The sequence below is a fragment of the Protopterus annectens genome, chromosome 12.part0, assembly GCF_019279795.1.
Source record: "Protopterus annectens isolate FY-2018-M chromosome 12.part0, PAN1.0, whole genome shotgun sequence".
Lineage (NCBI taxonomy): Eukaryota > Metazoa > Chordata > Ceratodontiformes > Protopteridae > Protopterus > Protopterus annectens.
In genome coordinates this window covers 1,234,648,199-1,234,670,067 of record NC_056746.1, presented here as the reverse complement: position 1 = coordinate 1,234,670,067, position 21,869 = coordinate 1,234,648,199, and the positions used below count along the sequence as shown (strand labels likewise).

Genomic DNA, 21,869 nt, shown 5'->3' with positions numbered 1-21,869 from the left:
GAGCTAAAATTTCACTCCTGGAAGACAGCTTTCCTTCTGGCCATCACTTCAGCCAGAAGAGTCTCTGAGCTGCAAGCACTCATGGCTGTGGAACCCTTTCTTCGTCTTCCATACAGACCAGGTATCCCTTAGACATAACCCATCCTTCATGCCTAAGGTGGTGTCCAGTGTGGCTCTCAACCAATCCATTTATTTGCCCACCTTCTTTTCTAATCCCCAGAACAAGGGGGAAAGGATTTTTCACTCCCTAGATGTGCACAGACAGCTCGGATACTATCTGGACAGGACTAAACCCTTTAGAAAGTCGGATCAGTTGCTGGTTAGCTTTGCTACAGAGGCAGAAAGCAAAGCCATCTCCAAACAAACCATTTCCAAATGGATAGCACACTGCATCCATTTCTGCTACAGACAGCATGGTAAGCCTGCCCCCAAGGGGGTCAGGGCACACTCCACCAGAGCAGCCTCCACCTCTGCAGCTTTCCTCAGAGGAGTCCCCACCAGGGACATCCTGGAGGCTGCCACCTGGACATCTGTTCACACTTTTACCAAGCATTACCACCTGCCTGTCTTCTCCAAGTCCAGGGCAGGGTTTGCCTCTGCGGTCTTGCAGGGCATCCAAGCCAGCCCCTAGCTTCCTTGACTGCCTCCACCCATTTCCTCAGCTTTGGGAATCTACCCAAATGTGATAACTGCAACAGTGAAACACGAAGGACATAGTACAGTTGTGTACACTTACCATAAATGTAAATGTTTATTCACTGTTGCAGTCCTGGTTTCCCTCCCTCCAGCCGCCTTTTTGTTTTTTTCTCCTTCCCCTTCTGTTACCTTTCTTCCTTGTTGTTCTCCTTTCCTTACAAGGGACATATTGGTATTTATTTTCCACTGGTGCGGTTCTTCCACCAGAACCTGGCCTCCTACTTTGGGGGCTCCTGACAGGTTAGGGAAAGAAAAACTGATGTAATGGTGTCTGCTGCGTTACTTTATACCACTGACGACCTGACATCAGTCCTCAAGCGACAGCAACCGACATAGAAATATGAAGTCTGGTATTCGGGCCGGCCGAGGGCTACACTGGCTGGGATAACCCAAATGTGATGACTGCAACAGTGAATACACTCTTACATCTACATTTATGGTAAGTGTACACAACTGTACTGTCTCGCTACAGCCCCCAGAGTGCTCACCAAATGCATGGCAGTGGTTACAGCTCACTTGAGGTGCCTAGGATTCCGTGTGTTTCCATACCTAGACGACTGGCTCCTAACCGCCACCACCAAGCATCTGCTAGTGCAAGCAAGGGATGAAACCATTCATCTCTGTACCAAGCTAGGAATTGCAATAAATTTCAAAAAATCTGCCTTGTTGCCTTCTGTACCAAGCTAGGAATTGCAATAAATTTCAAAAAATCTGCCTTGTTGCCTTCACAGCGTCTTATATTCTTAGGCTCAGAGTTAGACTCAAGGGAAATGTCGGCCAAACTTACCCCTGAAAGGATTCAGTCCCTACACCGTCAAATCAAGAGCTTGATATCCAAAAGAAAAGTGCAAACAAAGATTGTCTTGTAGGTTCTGGGCACCATGGCAGCTGCTGTCATTTTAGTGCCTCTAGTGCATTTACACATGAGAGTCCTTCAGTGGCTACTTTTCTCCCAGTGGTCAATGCAAGATCTACCACTGTCACAAAAGATCATTATCACAGATTCATGCAAACAGGACCTACAGTGGTGGCTTCAAATGACTCAGTTGACCACGGGACGTCCATTTGTTTTTCCGCAACCAACAGCCGCACTAACCACGGATGCTTCTCAAATGGGGGGGCATTATCTGGGAAAGACTGTCCAAGGCATCTGGCAGGAACACAAGAGCCACTTGCATGTTAATACCCTAGAGATGAGAGCGGTGCTCTATGCATTGCAAGGATTCCAGGACTCTCTCCCGATAGGAACTATTGCAGTTTAGACAGACATGTCAGTAGTGTGGTACATAAACAAGGAGGAACCAAATCCTACCCTTTATGTCGAGAGGCAGAAAGAGTATTGCAATGGACTATCGCTTCTCAGTGATTTCTGACAGCAGCGCACAACCCAGGGAAATCCAGCATGATAGCGGGCAAACTTAGCAGAGCCATTCTGATCCCTCAAGAGTGGTCCCTAAAACAAGAAGTTGTGGAAGAGATTTTCCGCAAATGGGGTCAGCCCTGCTGCAACCTTTTCTCCACATCCATGAACACCAAATGCAGCAGGTACTTCGCCCTGATTCCCCCACCAGGGAAGTCACCGAGGTATGTCCTTGTACACAGTTGGCCCCCAGGATTACTTTACGCCTTCCCTCCCTTTTCCTTGATACCAAAGGTTCTTCAGAAAGCCAACACTATGAGAAGTACTTTGATTCTCATTGCTCAATACTGGCCTCGGCAAATTTGGTTCCCTTTTCTGTAGACCCGTCTCCAAGAGGAACCGTGGATTTTGGACCCAGTTCCAGACCTTCTTTCACATTTGTCGGGGACGTTCCATCCATCAATCCAGACCCTACAGTTCACAGTGTGGCTGCTCCAGTTCCACAAATAGCCAGACACCATGACATCTCCCCGGCAGTTAGACATATTTTGATTTCTTCTCACAAGCCTTCTACCAGAAAACTATACTCTAGCAAATGGAAAAGATTTTCACACTGGGTCTTGAGAGCAATTTAGATCTTTTTACTGTAGTGCTAGAATTTCTAGCTAAACTTTTTAACGAGGGTGTGGCAGCAGCTACAATTAGAGTCCAACTAGCTGCGATATACAACTTTCATATTGGGGAAATGGGGCTAAAAATCATGTCCCACAAACTCTGTAAGGCCTTTCTAAAAGGGACTTTTCTGCTAAGACCTCCAGTCAGAGGAACCTCCAGCTCCATGGGTTCTAAATTTTACTCTTTACTCCTTGATTTTGCCTCCCTTTGAACCTGCATCATTATGTGACAAAGTTTTTGTCATGGAAGACACTTTTCTTGGTGGCCATTACGTTTGCCAGATGAGTATCGGAACTCCAAGCTCTATCTATGCTCCCTTCTTACATAGTTTTTCACAAAGACAGTTTCCTTGCGTACTAATCCTTCCTTTCTATCTAAGGTGTGCTCAGAGACCAATCTAAATCAATCTACTGAATTACCTGTGTTCTTCCCAAACTATGGAAACAGGGCAGAATATAGACTACAGTTGGATGTACATAGGCAGTTGCATTTCTATATGCATAGAACTAAAGATTTCAGAAAGTCGGACCAATTTTTTGTGTCCTTTTTGGAAAAAAAGAAAGGATTACCAGTCTCAAAAGTGACACTATCGAAATTGGTGACAGATTTTATTTCCTTCACATATAGAGCTCGAAACAGAGAATTACCAAGCAAAGTGAAGGGCCATTCCACCACAGCTATTGCAACTTCCTTTGCCTTCAGGCCAGACTCCCTTTAGATTCTATTTGCACACCAGCCACATGGGTAAGACCTCTTACCTTTTTCACTCATTGCAAAGTAGATGTGGCCTCCTGGAACAGGGCTTCCTTTGGGTCCACTGTTCTGAAGAGTTTATTCCCTTGAGCCACCCAAGAAAGAAGGTGCTAGGGATGCTGTCCCAACCAGCATAGAATGAAGACGAGATAGGGCAACATACATAACATTAAGAAGTTCTGTACTCACCATAACGTTCCATGTTTGTTGTCCATCTCGCCTTCATTCTTGCGTCCCACCCTCCATCCCCCTCCTTCGCTCCTGGAGGATCAGGGGGATAATTCTATTTTTTAATTAGGTTATGGAGTCTCTGATTCCCTTCTGGGTCTTCTCCTCACAAGTTGATTCATTGTTACACAATGTTATGCTTTCTCTTGCAAACAAGATCTGGGTTATCTGTCCTGAGCATCATGGGATAGGGCATAGCCTCGAGCCAGTGGAAGCTCTCATGCTTTTGAATTAGGCCAAGTCAGAACCGATGCTCATTTCTGAACCCAACTAGCATAGAATGAAGGGAAGATAGACAACAAACATGGAACGTTATGGTGAATACATAATTTCTTATTATTGTCAAAGGATTACTAAAATCTCCTTTTGCTGAAGCATTGGAAGAAGGTCAGGGCAACTCCAAACCTACTAAGTCCCCTTCTTCAAAATTTGACGGATCTAGCAAAAGATCTTCTCCTTTGTCTGGCCAGTCATAGCCAGCCAAAAAACTGACTAAAGTTACTTCTCCAGACCCGAAGCTTACTAGGCTCGAGAAGTCTACATTATTGGCTCCTTTGACTGATAGAATTTGAGCGATGGAGCCAGTCTCCAGAATTGATACCAGTCTCCCCTACATTAAGGTCACCTCTTCTTCAATAATTTGGATCTCCTGCCCCCTCTTCTCAGTCCTCCAGGAGTCTGTGTGATGATGATGATGTGGATTGGGTGGTGCTCAGGCTATTAAAGACACCGGTGCTGGTTAAACTACTCTCGGCTCCAACCCACAGGGATTTGGAGCCGACCAAGACTTCCCCATCGACATCAATTCCTTCTCGGAGCCGGAATGCAAGGAACCGATTGCTGTTGAACCATCGGTGCTGAAACACATCTTGGGATCCTGGGACCAGACGTCTGCTCTGACATCATTGGTTCCATCTGAGGAATCAAGGAGCTGGCGGTCTCCAGTTGGGTCAGGAGAGGGGAGTTGGATCGGACATTTGTCAGATCCGAACTTACCTTTCGGGGCTTCAGTGTGGATGAACTCTGCTCCTACATCAGCTTCAGAGCCATCCCCCTTGGTTCCAGGGATCTCGTTTGCCTCTTTGGAGCTGGAGGTGTTTTCGGATCGGGGAGGGGGGCTTTAAGCTGATGAGGAGAGTGCTGTCTCCTTAGACAGCTGCACTCAAGGGTTCTGACATTCCTCCCCTAAGGCATTCGCGTTTATCTCTGCACTACACCATCCACAGAAAGCGGAGACCCTAGGCCTCAGGGTACCCCATCAGGTGAACCCCTCTCTTTCAAAACCTCTCCAGAATACCCTTCTGAAGCGGTCCCTCATAAGAAACTCTGCAAGAGGAAGCATTTAGATACCCCAGAGGAATCGGTCACGTTTGACACAGACCTCGATGAGTTGGAAGAGTCCCCACGGTCACACTCTGAGGATATCTCCTTTGCAGGTATCCCAGAAGTCCTTAAGCAGAGAGGTGTCTGGAAATCCATCAACCCTTCTGATGAGGAGTCTGTTCACTTGAAGGCCTTTGGGTCTCACCCTTCAGCCACTTGGGTGTCTCCACCTTTTGACGAGCTTATGGAACTAGTTAGTCGAAAGGCGTAGGAGTCTCCAGAGGCAGTGGAACCTGTCCCTCAAAGGCCAAATAAATTCATCACAGCCCCTTCTGACAAATATGTCCTCACTGAGGGTGTCCCTGTAGATGCTATAGTGGTGGCAGCAGGAACTTTCTGAAACATCCTCGTCTGTCCATCCGCCAAACAAGGAGTCTCGCATGATGGACAGATACGGGAAACGCATGTTTTCTTCAGCGACTTTTGCACTCAGATCTCTGAATTATCTGATGCTTTTTACAAGGCTACAAACAGATGTCCTAAAGGAGCTAGGAGATGCTCTCCAAGGTACAGTAACTGCAGGGGTATCAGATAAAGTTTCCTCTCAGCTCTCCACCTTAAACTCTGTGGTCAACTCCTCCATGAGGCTCATTTCTTATGCAGCAGATGGGCCGAGCAGAACAGGGGGTTCAGGAATTTCCCTTAGGAGACATTCCTGGATGTGCTTGTGTGACTTTGCAGAACCTTTTAAATCTTCCTTTATTAATATCCCTTTGATGGCTCATCCTTGTTTGGGCCGAAAGTCAAGGACACACTAACTAGATGTGAACAAGAAAGGAATACTCTCTCTGCCGTAGGAGTCCATTTTTCCATACCTTCTAGACCTTGGCCAAAAGGGAAGAAAGATGTGATTCTGAAAATCCCAGGGAGTTTTCCAGGACACACGTGGTGATTTTTCCCCCAGGGGCAGAGGGGGAAGTACCAATGGAAGACGCTGTCCAAGTGGCAGAGGGCATCTACAAAATTAGGTCAACAGGGATTCTTTCCGTAGTAGGCCCTTTCATTGCTCCTGAAGGCAGTCCTATTTGTCCATCTCTGGAGGCAGTCGGGGGTCGATTATCTTTATACCTAGAAGCCTGGCTGGAAATAACACATGACAAGTGGGTACAAAGTGTCATATCCAGAGGCTACTCCATACCGTTTTCCCTTCTCATCGCAAACATAAAGAACATCCCAGACATTCCACCCACTCAGAGGGATCAGGCAAGTCGGGAAATTCAAAAGTTGCTAGACAAAAGTCGCCACAGACCAGATAGGATCCGGAACTTACTTAAGATTCTTTTTAGTGTCAAAAAGAACAGGTGACTGGAGGCCCATCTTGGATCTCAGCAGATTAAACGAGTCAGTAAAAAAGAACAAGTTCTAGATGGATAACACTGCAGTCAATTCTTCCTTTTCTGGGAAAAGACAATTAGATGTGTTCTATAGACCTCCAGGATGCGTACTACCACATAAAGATGGACAGGCCATCCAGGAGTCATCTGCGATTCCAGCTGGGAGCTAGTCATTACCAATTTCGAGCTCTGCCCTTTGGTCTCACTACAGCCCCCAGAGTGTTCACCAAGTGTATGACAGTAGTCATGGCTCTCCTGAGACATCTAGGATTCTGAGTATTTCCGTATCTATACGCCTCGATCCTACCCGCCACCTCCAAGCATTTACTACTAGAAACAAGTGACACCACATTACATCTTTCCTCTTACCTAGGAATCCCAATAAATTACGAAAAATCTGCATTGTTGCCATCTCAGCATATCGTGTTTAAAGGAGCAGACCTGGACACAACAAACATGATGACAAAACTTCCTACAGAAAGTGTTTTAGTTCTGAGACAGCAAGTCTCCAACCTCCTCTCCAAGACCGGAGTACAGACGAGAACAGTTTTACTAGTCTTCAGAACCATGGCAGCAGCAATAAGTTTAGTTCCATTAGCTCGCATGCACATGAGAATTCTGCCGTGGCTACTATTCACTCAGTGGTCATTGCAAGAACTACCCATGGCTCACCAAATTCTTTTAAGTGTCTTGCAAAAAAGACCTTCGCTGGTGGCTTCACTCCACTCACATGACATTAGATCAACTGTTTCTTCCTCCTCAGCCTGTAGCCACAGTCACCACGGACAGCTCTCAGATAGGGTGGGGGGGGGGGCATTATCTGGGAAAGACAGTCCAAGGCACTTGGCAGGATCATGAGTCCCATTTTCACATCAGTATCCTAGAGATGAGAGCAGTGCTTTTGGCATTGCAAGCACTGTAGGACTCTCTTCTGCTGGGAACAATTGCAATACAGACAGACAAGATGTCAGTTGTCTGATACCTGTACAAACAAGGAGGGACCAAGTCCTACATCCTTTGTCAAGAGACCCTAAGAGTATGGCAGTGGGTGACCTTCTCCCAATGTTTTTTGATAGCAAAGCACATCCCGGGGAAATCCAGTGTGACAGCAGACAAATTCAGCAGAGCAATTCTCATGCCTCACGAGTGGTACCTAAAACAAGAAGTAGCAGAAATGGTCTTCCACAAATGGGGACAGCCTTGTTGCGACCTTTTTGCCACATCCATGAATGCCAAATGCAGCAGCTATTTTGCCCTGATTCCCCCTCCGGGGGAGTCACCAAGGGATGCACTTGTACACAATTGGCCCTTGGATCTCCTTTATGCTTTTCCTCCCTTTCTTCTGATACCCCACAGTTCTTCAGAAAGCCACTCCATACTGGCCTTGTCAAATTTGGTTCTCCTTCCTTTGGCCTTGTCTTCAGGAGTAGCTGTGGGTTCTGGACCCAATTCCAGACCAGCTGACTAATACATCCAGAGCGCTTCACCCTTGTCTTCAAACCCTCAAATTGACAGCTTGACTGCTCCGATTTCAAATGTAGCAAGGTTTCCTGACCTTACTCCTTCTGTCAAACTTATCTTGATTTCTTCTCATAAGGCCTCAATGATAAAATTGTACGTGAATAAATGGAAAAGATTTTCTTCCTGGGCATTAAGAAAACACATTGACCTCTTTTCTACTCCTGTAGGGTCTATTCTTGAATTTGTAGCAAAACTGTTTAATGAATTTGCAGCTGCAGCTACCATTCATGTCCAACTAGCAGCAATATCTAATTTTCATATAAGTGATTTAGCTTCAAATCTGATGTCTCTCAGACTATGCCAAGCCTTCTTAAAGGGCACTAACTTAAGACCACCCATAAAGACCCCTCTTCCTCCATGGGACCTAAGCTTTGTTCTGTCCTGTTTGATTCTTCCCTCCTTTGAACCTGCATCATCATGTGATCTAGAATTTTTGACATGGAAAACAGGTATGTTGATTGCCTTCACGTCTGCTAGAAGGGTTTCAGAGCTGCAAGTATGATCAATCAAGACCCCCTACATGCTTTTCCACAAAGGTAAAGTATCCGTTTGAACAAACCCATCCTTCTTAGCGAAAGTATGCTCAGAGTCTAAACTAAATCAATCCATAGAATTACCAGTGTTTTTTTCCAAACTACGGTAACAAGGCAGAGAATATATGCTTCAACTGGATGTACAGAGACAATTATGTTTCTACTTGCATAGAACAAAGGACTTCAGAAAAATCTAATCAATTATTTGTTTCATTCTCAGAAGCAAAGTAAGATGCTCCTCTTTCTATACAAGTCTTAACAACAAAGTTATTCCCTATAAAGTCAAGGGTCATTCTACAAGAGCCATGGCAACCTCTTCTGCCTTTCGTGCTAGACTACCACTTGATACCATTTGTGCTGCGATGACTTGGGCAAGGCCTCATACCTTTATCGCTCATTACAAAGTAGATTTGGCCTCCAGGGACAGGCCCTGCTTTGGGTCCACTGTCCTGAAGAATATACTCCCCAGGAAAAATGGTGCTAGGGATGCTGTCTCAACCAGTAAGACTGAAGACGAGATAGGACAACTTCACATAAAGAAGTTATGTGCTCACCATAATGTTCCATGTAAGTTGTCCATCTCGCCTTCATTCTTACATCCCACTTTCCTTCCCTCAACCTATGACTCCTGGAGGACCAAGAGGTTTTTTAATTTGGCAAATATGTTCTCTGACCTTCTTCTGTGTCTTTATAAAATCTTGTGATTGTACCTTAAGTAACTGTGGTTGTCAGCAAACAAGATCTGGGGAGCTTTACTAGAGCATGATGGGTTAGGGATACAACCACGAGCCAGTGGAAGACCTTGAGCTTTAGAATGCGGACGAATCGGAACCGAGGATCTCTTCCAAACCCAACCATTAAGAGTGAAGACGAGATGGACAACTCACATGGAACATTATGGTGAGTACATAACTTCTTTTTTTCTTACAATTCAGTTATTGGCTAAAAGTCTGAATAATGGCAGTGGATTTGCGTAAGATGCCATCAAAGCTAAAAGTGCTTTAAATTTTTTTTTTTTTTTTGCATTGATTGTGTTGCATGAGTTTATTTGAAATTTTCATGTCACTGTGATATATTACAGATTTATCCAAGGACTCTAACAGCCAGCCACAGTCTGAAGGTGAGTCATCGGAAAGTAATCAAGGTCAAGTGGAGACTAAGCAAGTTGTTTTGATCGATTGCTCGTACCAGTGCCAGTTTTGTCCCTGTAAATTCCACACCTATTTCCAGCTCAAATCCCACATGATTCATCACAAGAATGAACAGGTAAATAGTAAATACTGTTCTGTATAAAAACTAATAACTGTTGCAAATTAAATTTAATTATTTTATAGTGAAGTCTGATATGCAGTTCAGCATTTATATTTGTTAATCAAATGATATTCAGAGAAGGTCTTGGTCAACACTAGTCATAATAAATACTGCCTGTACTGGCAAGTGTAAACAGTATGCTGTATTTTATGTAAGAGAATCTCTCTGTGTCACCTATTATAGGTAGAATTATCATCACTGTAAATGTTACAGAAACATACATAGCTCTCAACGTCCAGATTGCCTCATATTTTTGGTCTGTTCCTTATAAAACTTGTGGTTTTCTGGCAAATCACTGAGGATTGAAGTCACTAAATTATGACAGAAAATTGTGTTTCAGACTTCATATCCTTCAGAAAATGCATGCTAATACAAAACCTGTTATTTTAGCAACTAAGTTCATAAGAGCAGTATTTAAAATATGTCCCGATTTTTGGTCCTTTGGACCCCTAGTATTTTTGGCTTTGCCCAGATTTCTTGTGCTAAGAGGTTGAGAGGTATATATACAATGGGTCCCCTTCACTTCTTTTCCACTATCCATTTTGTGCATGATTTCTTTGACCCAGTTAACCTGTGATCATTCTTTTCTTGATCAAGTGTATTTTAATGAGCTTTATTGTCTTTTTTGTGCAAGTTTTCAATTTCTTTTATACTTACCTCTTGGTGTGAGAAGAGTATGCAGCGACTGAAAAACCTGCACTTGTGCTGTTTGACTGTAGCATAATCATTCTGATACTGAGCTTTTTGAAATTTTTAACTCTTCTGCTATCTGATACTGCATGGAGGCTTGCAGAATTTTTTTTCATGAGACAGCTGTCACTACAGTGACTTAGGATTTCCACTCCTCTTCCTTCATTGTCCAGTGTAGTGAGCACATTATTTGGAAGGAGCATTGGAGGATTAGTGCAAAAAAAAAAATATATCAGTCAAAATGAGGAAAGGAAGAATTACTTGCCCTTGCAATGATAAAATACATCTGTCCTAGTTTTATTTTAATAGAACTGTGGGAGACTTGTTGTCCACTTAGTGCATTTGTAGGTAGCTCTCCAAGTCCTCTTCTTTCCTAATCCTTCCTGATAATGTTTTCAACTTAATGCCCAGACCAGTGAATGTTTGACCTCTGGCTCATTGATGTTAAAAATGGTAGCTTTGCCATAGTTGGCGGCTGAGTAATTTGCCTTGGTTGTCACCAGTGAACATGCCTCTTTTACATATTCTCTTTGCTTTCATTTGGCTAGTACTTCCAAACAGTTACCGGTGTTGACCAAAGAGATTTAAAACTTGGCTTATCTAGTGACAGTGCTCATTTATTATCTGGCCATAAAAATGCAGCTGTATATTTTTATATTAACATTTGTAGGCACTGTATCCTAAACCAGCCATATCATTAACATCTTGCTAATGATTATCAATAGACTTGCCTTGTGTTGTGTTACTTATCTTCTCTTGGTGAAGTTTGTGAGGAAAAATAGATGTTATGATGTTGCATCCAGTGACAGTGGTGATAATGAAGATAATACTGGCAGTACAGGGGGTTTCCAAATTCTTTTTGATATGTGATTCATCCCTTATAGTTGTTAAAGGTACTATATTGCATATGACAAAGTCTCAATAAAGCTGATTTGGGTGGTCTTCTCATGGGTCAGCATCCCAGAAACATTGTTAAAGTTAATGCAGGCTCTCTACAAGGACGCAGTGACACAAGCAAGAACAATGTTTGTACTCGAGCGAGGTTCCTAGTGGAAGTGTGTGCGCATCATGATTCATCTAGGAGACTACGTATGCTCATCCTGGTGATGGACTTCATCAGTGAACCGGTCAGAAGGGACAGATCAACCATGCTGCTATATGCAGATGATTGGCACTGTGAGCAGACTCTGAGTGGGAACGTCAGCAAACAATAGGAGACTAGAATTAAAAAAGAGAAATAAGGAACATGGGATGAAACTGTGCAAATACAACAGTGGTCACAGCAGTAAATGGAGAAAATTAGAAGATGAAAACCGAGACAGAAGAAAAGACAGTGGAATAGGATAAAAGCTTCAGTTATCTGGGATGTGTGATTGTGAAAACAGAAAATCTGAATGAGAGCAGCCATCTAAACACCAAACAAAATAGGTTAATCTAAGCACCAAATGGGAAAGTTGGCTAGGCTTAACATGGCCTGCAAGGGCAATTAACCTAGTCCAAACCTATGAAACATATTTGGTACTAAGTGTCAGAGGTAGTGTGAGACAGAGGAATGCTAAAGATGCTTAAAAGTAAAGTGTACAAGACAGTGGTGCGACCAGTGCTTCTGTATGGTACAGAGACTTGGGCAATGAAGATAAAGCAGGTGAGTAATCTTGTGGTGACTAAAATGAAGTGCCCAAAACAGGTAGTGAGATGTACATTGTGTGATATCAAAGTTGAAGACAAATTAGTTCCAGTTGGTAGAGAAAGTCAAGGAGAACAGATTACAGTTATTCAGTCATATGCAAGGGAAAGAAGGTGATTTTGATAATAGATTTTAGAGAAACAATTAGAAGGCTGGGAGAAATTAGGACATCTAGCTAAGAGATGGATAGATTATGTGAGAGAATACCTGTGACAGTCACGTTTGACTGATGAAAAAATATGAGACTGTCTGTGAATCAAGAAAGTTTGTTACAGTTGAAACATCCCAACCCCATGTAAAAAATAGGAAAAAGGGGGCTGTTGATAATGTATATTCTTAGGGAAGTCATATCATTACTCCTGTGGCTGATTTTATACAGCTGTATTGTGGTTTTGCTATGAGATGAATTAGTGTTAACATGATTTGCAAGGCTAAACACTTACTGGATTTTTGTCCTGTGAATATTATTGGATAATTTATATACTTTATGATTGCATTGCAGATTTTCATTAATTACTTTTTGAGTGGTAAGTAATAGTTTGTAGTACTTTTATTGTAAGGAACATTATTATATAATATCCCCCTTTGTAAGGACATTTATGTGTTTTTACAGCATGTAATTGTTAAATTTCACATAATTGCTATCTCAACTGCTTATTAATTTCACTACTTTGCGAGATGTTACTGCAATTAACATTTTCTTTTGGTAAAAATAATTATATTGTCTAGATATTTGGGGATAAAAGTTAAATTGATTAAGGTCTCTTTATTTTGAAATACTTATTTTGATATAGACCTTTGGAATAATAGAGTATATAAATATATTGTGATATTTTCCCCCTCACTGTCACATATGATTTCATTGCAGATGTTTGTGTTCACTTCAGTAATATTGAGGGGCTGCATGCCTACCACAGTCACTCTTCACTTCGTTTTATCTTGTCACAATGAACTGAAGAGAACATTGAGCAGTGTGTTAAAATGGGTTCATGTCAAACCAACGACATGCTACAATAACGAAAGTCACTACATCGAAACGAAACCATCGACAGTTCAAAACATCGACAGTACATTTATACGTAAGTACAGTGCTAACATGGGTCCTGCAAGGGGGAAGTAAAGGATATGATATGATACTGTACCCATACTACTTCCCCCTTGCAGGACCCATGTTAGCACTGTACTTACGTATAAATGTACTGTCTATGTTTTGAACTGTCGATGGTTTTGTTTCGATGTAGTGACTTTCGTTATTGTAGCATGTCGTTGGTTTGACATGAACCCGTTACGTGTGTGTGGGTGTGTGTGGGTGTGTGTGTATATATATATATATATATATATATATATGTGTGTGTGTGTGTGGTGTGTGTTATGTTTGTATCAAAATATATATATATATATATATATATATATATATATATATAGAGAGAGAGAGAGAGAGAGTCAGGTATTCTTTGCTGTAGACAGGGCTTTATTCATGCTGATATGTTGGAGAAACCTAGAAGAGGTCTTCACTAACTTTTCAAAGATCGATGTAGATAAGCAGTCACAGGTTATTATGCAGTGATAGTTGTGCAGAAAAGTAAGATGCATCAAAATTTACAACTATAGGTAGATTATACTAATCTACCTTTCCTTAGAAATAAGAGCATCCCTTTCAAAATTTCTCAATCATTAAGCACAAAAAGAGTTACCTGTAAAACCCTCTGGAAAGAACTATCCGCTTATCTAATCAAACCCTCCAAGCAAGTCACCCTTACTCTCTCTTCTGTAATTATTACTGGCATTGGGGGAAGCAGTTTTCTTGAAGAAAAAATCTTGTTCAGGAATTAAAATCAGCATTTTATTTAAAAAAAAAAGTCAATGCACATTTCTAACAGTCAAACTGAAAAGGTACAGCTATCCTCTGGCCACAAACTGTAATATTCATTATTTCTGTGAATTATTGAAGAGAGTTGAATACAGATGATTTAGAAGATTGTTAAAATGCCAACATCATTAAAAAGATTGCTGAACAACAACACTGTTTCAGTGTGCCTTCATGGGAAACTGCGCAGGAGAACCCCAGAGAAGACATTTTCTACACAACTTTAATTTCTAAATCATATTCCATTCTGCTTAGACTATGTAGAATACAGATGCACAAAATTAGCAAAAGAGATGATTCTGTTCAAAGCTTAAAACCAACTCAGGCAGAAATTCTGAAAAATCAAACTTTAATACTTTCTCAGCAAAGACTCTGACTTTATTCTAAGCTTGGATCCTAACCTAAATACCATGTAGATTATAAATAGTTAAACATTTAAACTAGTTAAAGCCTAGCTAATAGCTCCATCTTCTCTAAATGATGTACATCAGGAATGCTAGCATTCTGAATAGTTAGTTTTCGTGATCTTTGTGGATGTTAAATGATTCTTCCATGTACTTAATTTCCATATAATTTTGCACAAACCTACCACGTTCTGTCCTATAAGTGAATTTATCCTTCTACCAGCCCTTCATCCCTGGGGTTCCCCATACTCTTTCCTCTCCAAAATCATGCCCTTTTTAATGTCTGTGTGGATTCCCTTTTACCATTCAGTCTGGTAACTCATTTTGCAGGTTCACAGTGGTTTTTGTGAAGCTGTATAAAGTAATTTGCCCATACACTATGCTACGTATATCCACCCCCCCCCCCCCACACACACACACACACAAATTCTTCTTGTTCAGGATAACTCTCTCAAATCACCATAACATGATCCTCTGTACCAACATGTCACTTGAGACTCTTCTGGTTACAAGTGAGAAGTCTTCCAGCTCCCTTAGTTTCCGCAGTCATAGCCATCCCATGCGTCATTCTGGTAAGTCTCTTCTGGATTCCCTCAAGCAACTTGTTGTCCACTTCCTAATATAGCCTTCAGAACTGCAAACACTACTCCGGGTATGGTGTTATCACAGAAATGAAGACGAGAAGCAGTATCTCTGTTTCTGGAGTCTGTCTCACCCTGAGGATATTTCTCACCCTGAGGATATTTCCCAGCATTCAGTTTGCTGCTGCCCCTGCCCTCTCATTCTATTCCTAGTTGTCCAAGCTCAGTATGACCAACACCTCCACATCCTGTTCCTGCTCTGCTGCCGTAAGTTCCACTTATAGGTCTCAAAGTCTTAGCGCAAAAAATCTGGACAATGTCAAAAATAATGAGGGGGGATAAAAGCCCAAAAATAAGGACAGTCTTTAAATATTTCAATTATAAACTTTAAAAGTTGATCAGATAAGTTTTTGCATTAGTATGCATTTTGTAAAGGATATGAACCTGAAACTCAAACTTCTGTCTTTAATTAGTGACTTTAATCTTCAGCGATTTACCAGAAAATCACAAATTTTATCACGAATAGACAAAAAAAAATTGTGGCAAAAATCTGTACAGCTGAGAGGTTTGGTTCCACTGCCATGTGGAAATTTCATGTTAAGGTTGTTGTGAACCCCAATGCAGTACATTTTGTAAGCACTACAATATTTATGCGTATTTTTTCTACACCATTACAAGTACTTCTCTAAACTCTTTCCTCTCCAGTCTTTCACTGCTAATTCTTAGTGATATGAGAGAAGACTCTCGCCCTGCAATTTTCTCTGTTCTCTCAGTAGCTGTAGCTGTTATGCATTTGCGGAGTACAAAACCTGTATAGAGACTGAGACTGAACAGTGTTGCTAGGGGTGTGGCTAAATAGTGCTTCATGCTATGTAAGATGCATCCAGTGATATTATCAGATTCTATCGATGCAGTATTTTTTGCATTTGATAGCACTTTTATGACAAACACTTTGCCAATATTTCTGTTTAGTTAAAGGAGTTCAAAGTGTGTTGGGTCATACATCGAATGCATCTTTAAGCAGATAACCATCATTTGGACTCTGTGTGACACTGAGTCGTGTGACATGGCCGTTGTCTATTAGAGTGGCTACCAGTACTAAACTCTGAGAACTTATTGGTGAGGAAATATTGCAGTTTAGATGCATAACATGGCATGGCAACAGATGCATAACTTGGCAAAGGCTGTATTATAATCAGTGATGTGACTATAAGACATGAATAAAGTGGGACTATGACTTCATTGTACCTTGAAAAGATGCCATGAAAAATAAGCTATGCGAGGTTAAAGGATTTTTCTAGCTACCACAAAGACGTGGTGGTCAAAGGAATGTCTGTTGTCAACATACGTACCAAAGTCCCTGATGACTATTAAATTTACATGGAATATTATCTGTATGGTAAACTATAGAGATGTTAGATTTACCAATTTCTTGTTGCATTTCTTGGTGTTGAAAGTAAGCCTATAATTAGTACATGACGGAAAATTAGATAAACACCCCCCTCCCCCCAGTTTGCAGTCATCAGCAAACTTGGTTAGCCATAGTCCCATATGTCAGATATACACACACACACACACACACACACATATATATATATATATATATATATATATATATATATATATATATATATATATATATATAGACACACACACACCATGTAGGAGGAGACCCAGGATAGACCCTTGTCTGATACCACTGGTGACATTTTATAAAGCAAATGTCCACAACCTTAATGATATATGTTCTGTCAGTCAGCTAATTAACTGTCCATTAAACTATGTATAGCTTTATATTGAGTTGAGGCTATGTAAAAAATATCAGCATGGAGGATAAAGTTGCAGGAATTGGCAATGTCCAGATAAGCAGTGTGGACAATATAACCCCCATCTGTCACCTCTGTAACCCCTTCAAAGAACTCGTCTAGTGTTGAGAGGCATGGTCTGCCTTTTACAAAGCCAAGCTGGTGTGTAACTATGGATATAATGTCACTTGTATCATTATTTATTATTTCTGCTATAATATTTTCCATAGCCTTACAGATAATACTAGTGAGACTATTAGACCTGTAATTCCTGGGATCAATAGAGATGTCTCCTTTATGCAAGAAACCACAACTGTCATTCTCCACACCTGAGGTCATAACAGAATGGCTCAGGCTGAAGATTTGATGGAGGAGGTTTTCTGAGTGGGACATTATGCTGCTCGGCAGATATTCAGGGATATTGTCAGGACCTCTAGAAAGAATATTATTAATCTGGGAAAATGCTATAAAGATTTAGTCTACATTTTTTCCTCAAAGGGGGGGGGGGTTGAATTGTAATGGAGGTGACAGTGGAGGGGGGGGGGTTAGTGAAGTTGGAAGAAAATTTGTTTGCAGTTCAGTACAGAATTGTTAGTTACTCCTAAGCTTCCTGATGTGGCTGAAGAAGGCTTTATGTCTGTGTTTTGAATTAGTTGCAACCGAAATTATAGTTGGCCTTGCATTTCCTAATTGTAAGTTTGAGACTTACCTACCATTTTTAAATCCCTTCAATAATGATGAAGTAGATGTCTTTTTGTTATGGCCTAGATATTTTATGATAGAGTTTGCTGATGTAGATGTCTGCCATATGGGTTTAGTTGTAAACTTGTTATGCTTAAGCTGAGTATGGATGCCTCAATGCATCTGCCAAAAAAGAGTAAAATTCAAAGGAATAGGCAGCAGTCTCTGATACAAGGTTTGCTGATTATCTGCAGTTATCTATAAAATCAGTAAATAGTAAATAACTGATTTTGAAGTACTACTTGTATCCATTTGTCCTTCCGCTACTCCTTCTTCCCATTTTTGCACATGTGGTTGGAGTGTTACTTCAACACTGACAATCATTTAGAGGCAGTGTTCACATCACCAGGTGTCTAGCCCATCCACAGTTGTTCTTTCATACCACATATGCAAAAACACAAGAACACCCGCAACTATGGGCAATTTAGAATGTCCAATCCACCTATTGCATGTCTTTGGAATGTGGGAGGAGAGGCATTATTCAGTGCCACATGTTTTCATAGAAAAGATCACAGATATATGGTCAGATTGGAGTAAGGATGGGATAACAGGGTTATGCTAACAGGAGAAATGTTTGTGACACTTCTTGTGAGTAGGGGGACAGTTTGGTCAAGTATGTTGACATTTGTGAAGTCCAGAAATCTCTGGGCATATTTGTTGTTGCTAGTGTATGTTTGCTAGCTTATGTGTGGATAGTGGAGGTCATCCGTAAGGTGCTTTGTTCAGTTGTTAGCTTTTCTGACTGGTTATGGTATTATTCATGCTCTGAAGAGGTTAGTGTTGAGAATGTATAATTTACTGTAGTGTGATAATTTATTGATTTTTTTTAGTGTAACTAGGACTTCAGCCAGTTCCTGATTTATATCATGCAAAATTTTGTGACAGTGACTGGAATGATGAATAAGTACAGGTACTCCCCCACAGACTTTGGTCTTCGGTTCACTCCGCATCGATGATGCATATGGCCACAAGCTGACTCCACTGTGTCCTATCGGCTGCTGCTTCTCTATCTTCCTCCCAAGTGATATTCAGATGACGGAGACCTCTTGTTACAACTCCTTTCTAGTTTTCTTGAGGTCTGCCTGGTCTTCTCCTTTATCCAGCTTGTTCCCAGTTGAAGGATTGTATAGGGATCCTGCTAGTGTCCATGCGATTAACATGACCAAACCAACATAGTAGTCTTTCCATAATGATATTTTTAAGTTTCTGTTGTTGCTTTCTTTCTCTGTAACACACTAATTTTTTACTTTGTCCTTCCACGATATTCCCAAAATGCATCTTAACCATTTATGATGAGCAGCATCAAGTTTTCACATGGCTGATGCTGTGACTGGCCATATCTCAGCACGATATAACAGTGTAGACAGCACCAGTGCTTGGTATAGCTTCACCTTTGTGGACACTGCAAAGTTTTTTGATCTCCAGATTTTGGATAGTCTTTTGAATGCTGCACTTGCTTTTCCAAGTCTAATCAGAACTTCCTTCTCGCAGTTACCTTTATGAGAGATGAAACTGCCCAGGTAGCAGAAGTTCTCTGTCATATCTAATACTGATCCTGCAGCCATTATGTCTTTGTTGTCATTCCATGCTTTGCTGACCAACACTTTGCATTTGTCAGGATTAATTTTGAGGCCTACTTTCCCACCCTGTTTCTCCACTGTTGTGGTCATTATGTGCATTCCACTCCATGTTGTATCAGTAAGAGCTATGTCACCAGCAAAGTCCTGGTCACATAGCTTGTTGTCATCAACCATTCCAGTCCCACTGAGTTTCCATGTAATGCTTTCTACATGACCCCATCAATAACTATTGTGAATAATAAGAGAGACATTATTCATCCCTGTCGTACACCAGTGACCACCGCAAACCAGTCACTGTACTCATTCACTTGAACTGTGCACTTGCTGTCTTGATACAGACCCTTAGAGTGTAATGAATTTTGGGGGTATCACGTATTCTGTCGGTGATGGTGTATGTGTACAGTCCAAGGCTTTTTTGAAATCCACAAAGTTGACAGTGACTGGTTTCTTCCACACTGTTGCTTTTTCTATAGTTTGTCTTCATGCAAATATCTGGTCAGTGCAGGATCGGCCTGAAGTAAATCCAGCCTGTTCCTGTCCGAGTCTGTCATCAGCTGATCCCTTCAGTCTATTCAGTAGTACACTGGTGAAAACATTGCCTGAGAATGACAACAATGTGATTCCACGCCAATTTGTGCAGTCTCTAAGATTTTCCTTTTTGTAAAGGGATGATGATGCCATTTTTCCACTCGCTGGGTACCTTTTCTGGAGTCCAAATGTTGTTCAAGAAACATGTGAAATATTCCAGTGAAGACATAGCATACTTTAGCAACTCTGATTGTATCTGGATTTTCCATTCTTTAGTTTGGCTGTGGCTTCCTTTACTTCACTCTTACTAAAGTCTGCCAAGTTCACATCCAGAATCATTGTTGACACTTGACCATCATTGCCAACGTCATGCAGATCATCTGGAGTGTGGCAATTTAGCACTGATTCAAAATGTTCTTGCCATCTGTTCAATTGTTCCTCTTGTGTTTTTGCAGTTTTTCCATTTTCTAATCTAGTAGGTGGCTTCTGTTCTTGTCCATAAGTTCTTTGGCAACACGATATAATGCCCTGGGATTTCCAATCACTGCTGCTGTTTTTGCCTCTGTTGCCAGTTTCTCAACCCATAACTTTTTTGTCATTCTTGCATATCTTTTTGACCAGTTTATCTTTCTGTTTATATTCTGTAATCAAAGTACTCAATCCTAGAGAACATGTTCTGCAGAGAGCTTGCATCTCTCTCTCAGGTAAAAATGTATACTGCAAAAGAAACCACAAAAACAGCAAATCAGATTGATCATATTTGCATATCTCATTGATGGGTGAGTGTGCTTCAGGATGTCAGAGTACAGTTGGGAACTGATGTCCCACCTGATCACTACCTTGTGGTTACGTGAATGAAAAACTCATGAACCAAAATAAAAGTCCAGTATTTCCTTGATTTAACACAGACATGTTGATGTCACCTGACATGCAAACCAGATACAACATCAAGGTCCAAAAAACAATTCTCTGCCCCACAGAGTGTAGATGATGACATTGAACAGCAATGGGAACAGTTCAGAAGAATCACAGAGAGTGCAGAAGCAATAATTAGGTGTAAGAGAGGCAGAAGAAGTGTGGATAACAGTTGAAACTTTGAAAGGCATTGATTCACGACATGATTACAAATGAAGAGGAGCGCAGGCATACCAAACTGTTCAGTCATTAGACACTTTGAAGAATATAAACAGAAAGATAAACTGGTCAAAAAGATGTGCAAGAATGAATACGTTATAGCTACAAAATTTGCTAATGATTGCAAATTGAGGACAGTTATCTACTTTGTTACAAAAAAGAAGCGCAGTTGTTTTTTGGTGAATTTAGCTGTTAGTAGCATATACTATATAGAGAGTATTCCACTTAAATCTGACAAGTCCTCGGAGACCTGAGTCCCTATGTTGATAAACATCTCATAATGCATGACTTTATATATCTATAGCATTTCTTAACCAGGATAGCCCACTTTACTCAAATAGCCTTTCTCAGTGGAGGCCTGAAGGAAAAATTTACACATGATACAGATGAAAAGAAACCACAATTAAATTGTTTGGAAAATATGAATAATTTTAGATACATAAGTATTGCATGATGTTCATCATCTTCTTTAGGCTGTTCCCGTTAGGAGTCGCCACAGCGGATCACCTGTTTCCATTTCTTCCTGCCCTCTGCATCTTGCTCTGTCACACCAACCACCTGCATGTCCTCTCTCACCACATCCATAAACCTTATCTTAGGCCTTCCTTTTTTCCTGTTACCTGGTAGCTTCATCCTTAGCATCTTTTTCCCAGTATACTCAGCATCCCTCCTCAGCACATGTCCAAACCAACGTAATCTTGCCTCTCTGGCTTTGTCTCCAAACCTTCCAACCTGGGCTGACCCTCTAATATACTTATTCCTAATCCTGTCCACTCTCGTCACATCCAGTGCAAATCTTAACATCTTTAATTCTGCCACATCCAGCTCAAACTCCTGCCTTTTTGTCAGTGCCACTGTCTCCAACCCATATAACATAGCTGGTCTCACTACCCTCTTGTAGACCTTCCCTTTCACTCTTACAGGTACTCATCTGTCACAAATCACTCCTGACACTCTTTTCCACCCACTCCATCCTGCCTGTACTCTCTTCTTCACCTCTCTTCCACACTCACCGTTACTCTGAACTATTGACCCCAAGTATTTAAACTCATCCACCT

General features: G+C 41.3%; 1 protein-coding gene across 1 annotated transcript in view; it reads left to right on the top strand.

Moving 5' to 3' along the window:
* Window positions 1-21,869, top strand: part of ZNF341 (zinc finger protein 341) — a 1,063,660-nt gene that overhangs the window by 547,349 nt on the left and 494,442 nt on the right. Inside the window, exon 9 of the mRNA XM_044089011.1 lies at window positions 9,565-9,749. Within this exon, the coding sequence (XP_043944946.1) occupies window positions 9,565-9,749 (185 nt within the window). The remainder of the gene's footprint in view (window positions 1-9,564; window positions 9,750-21,869) is intronic.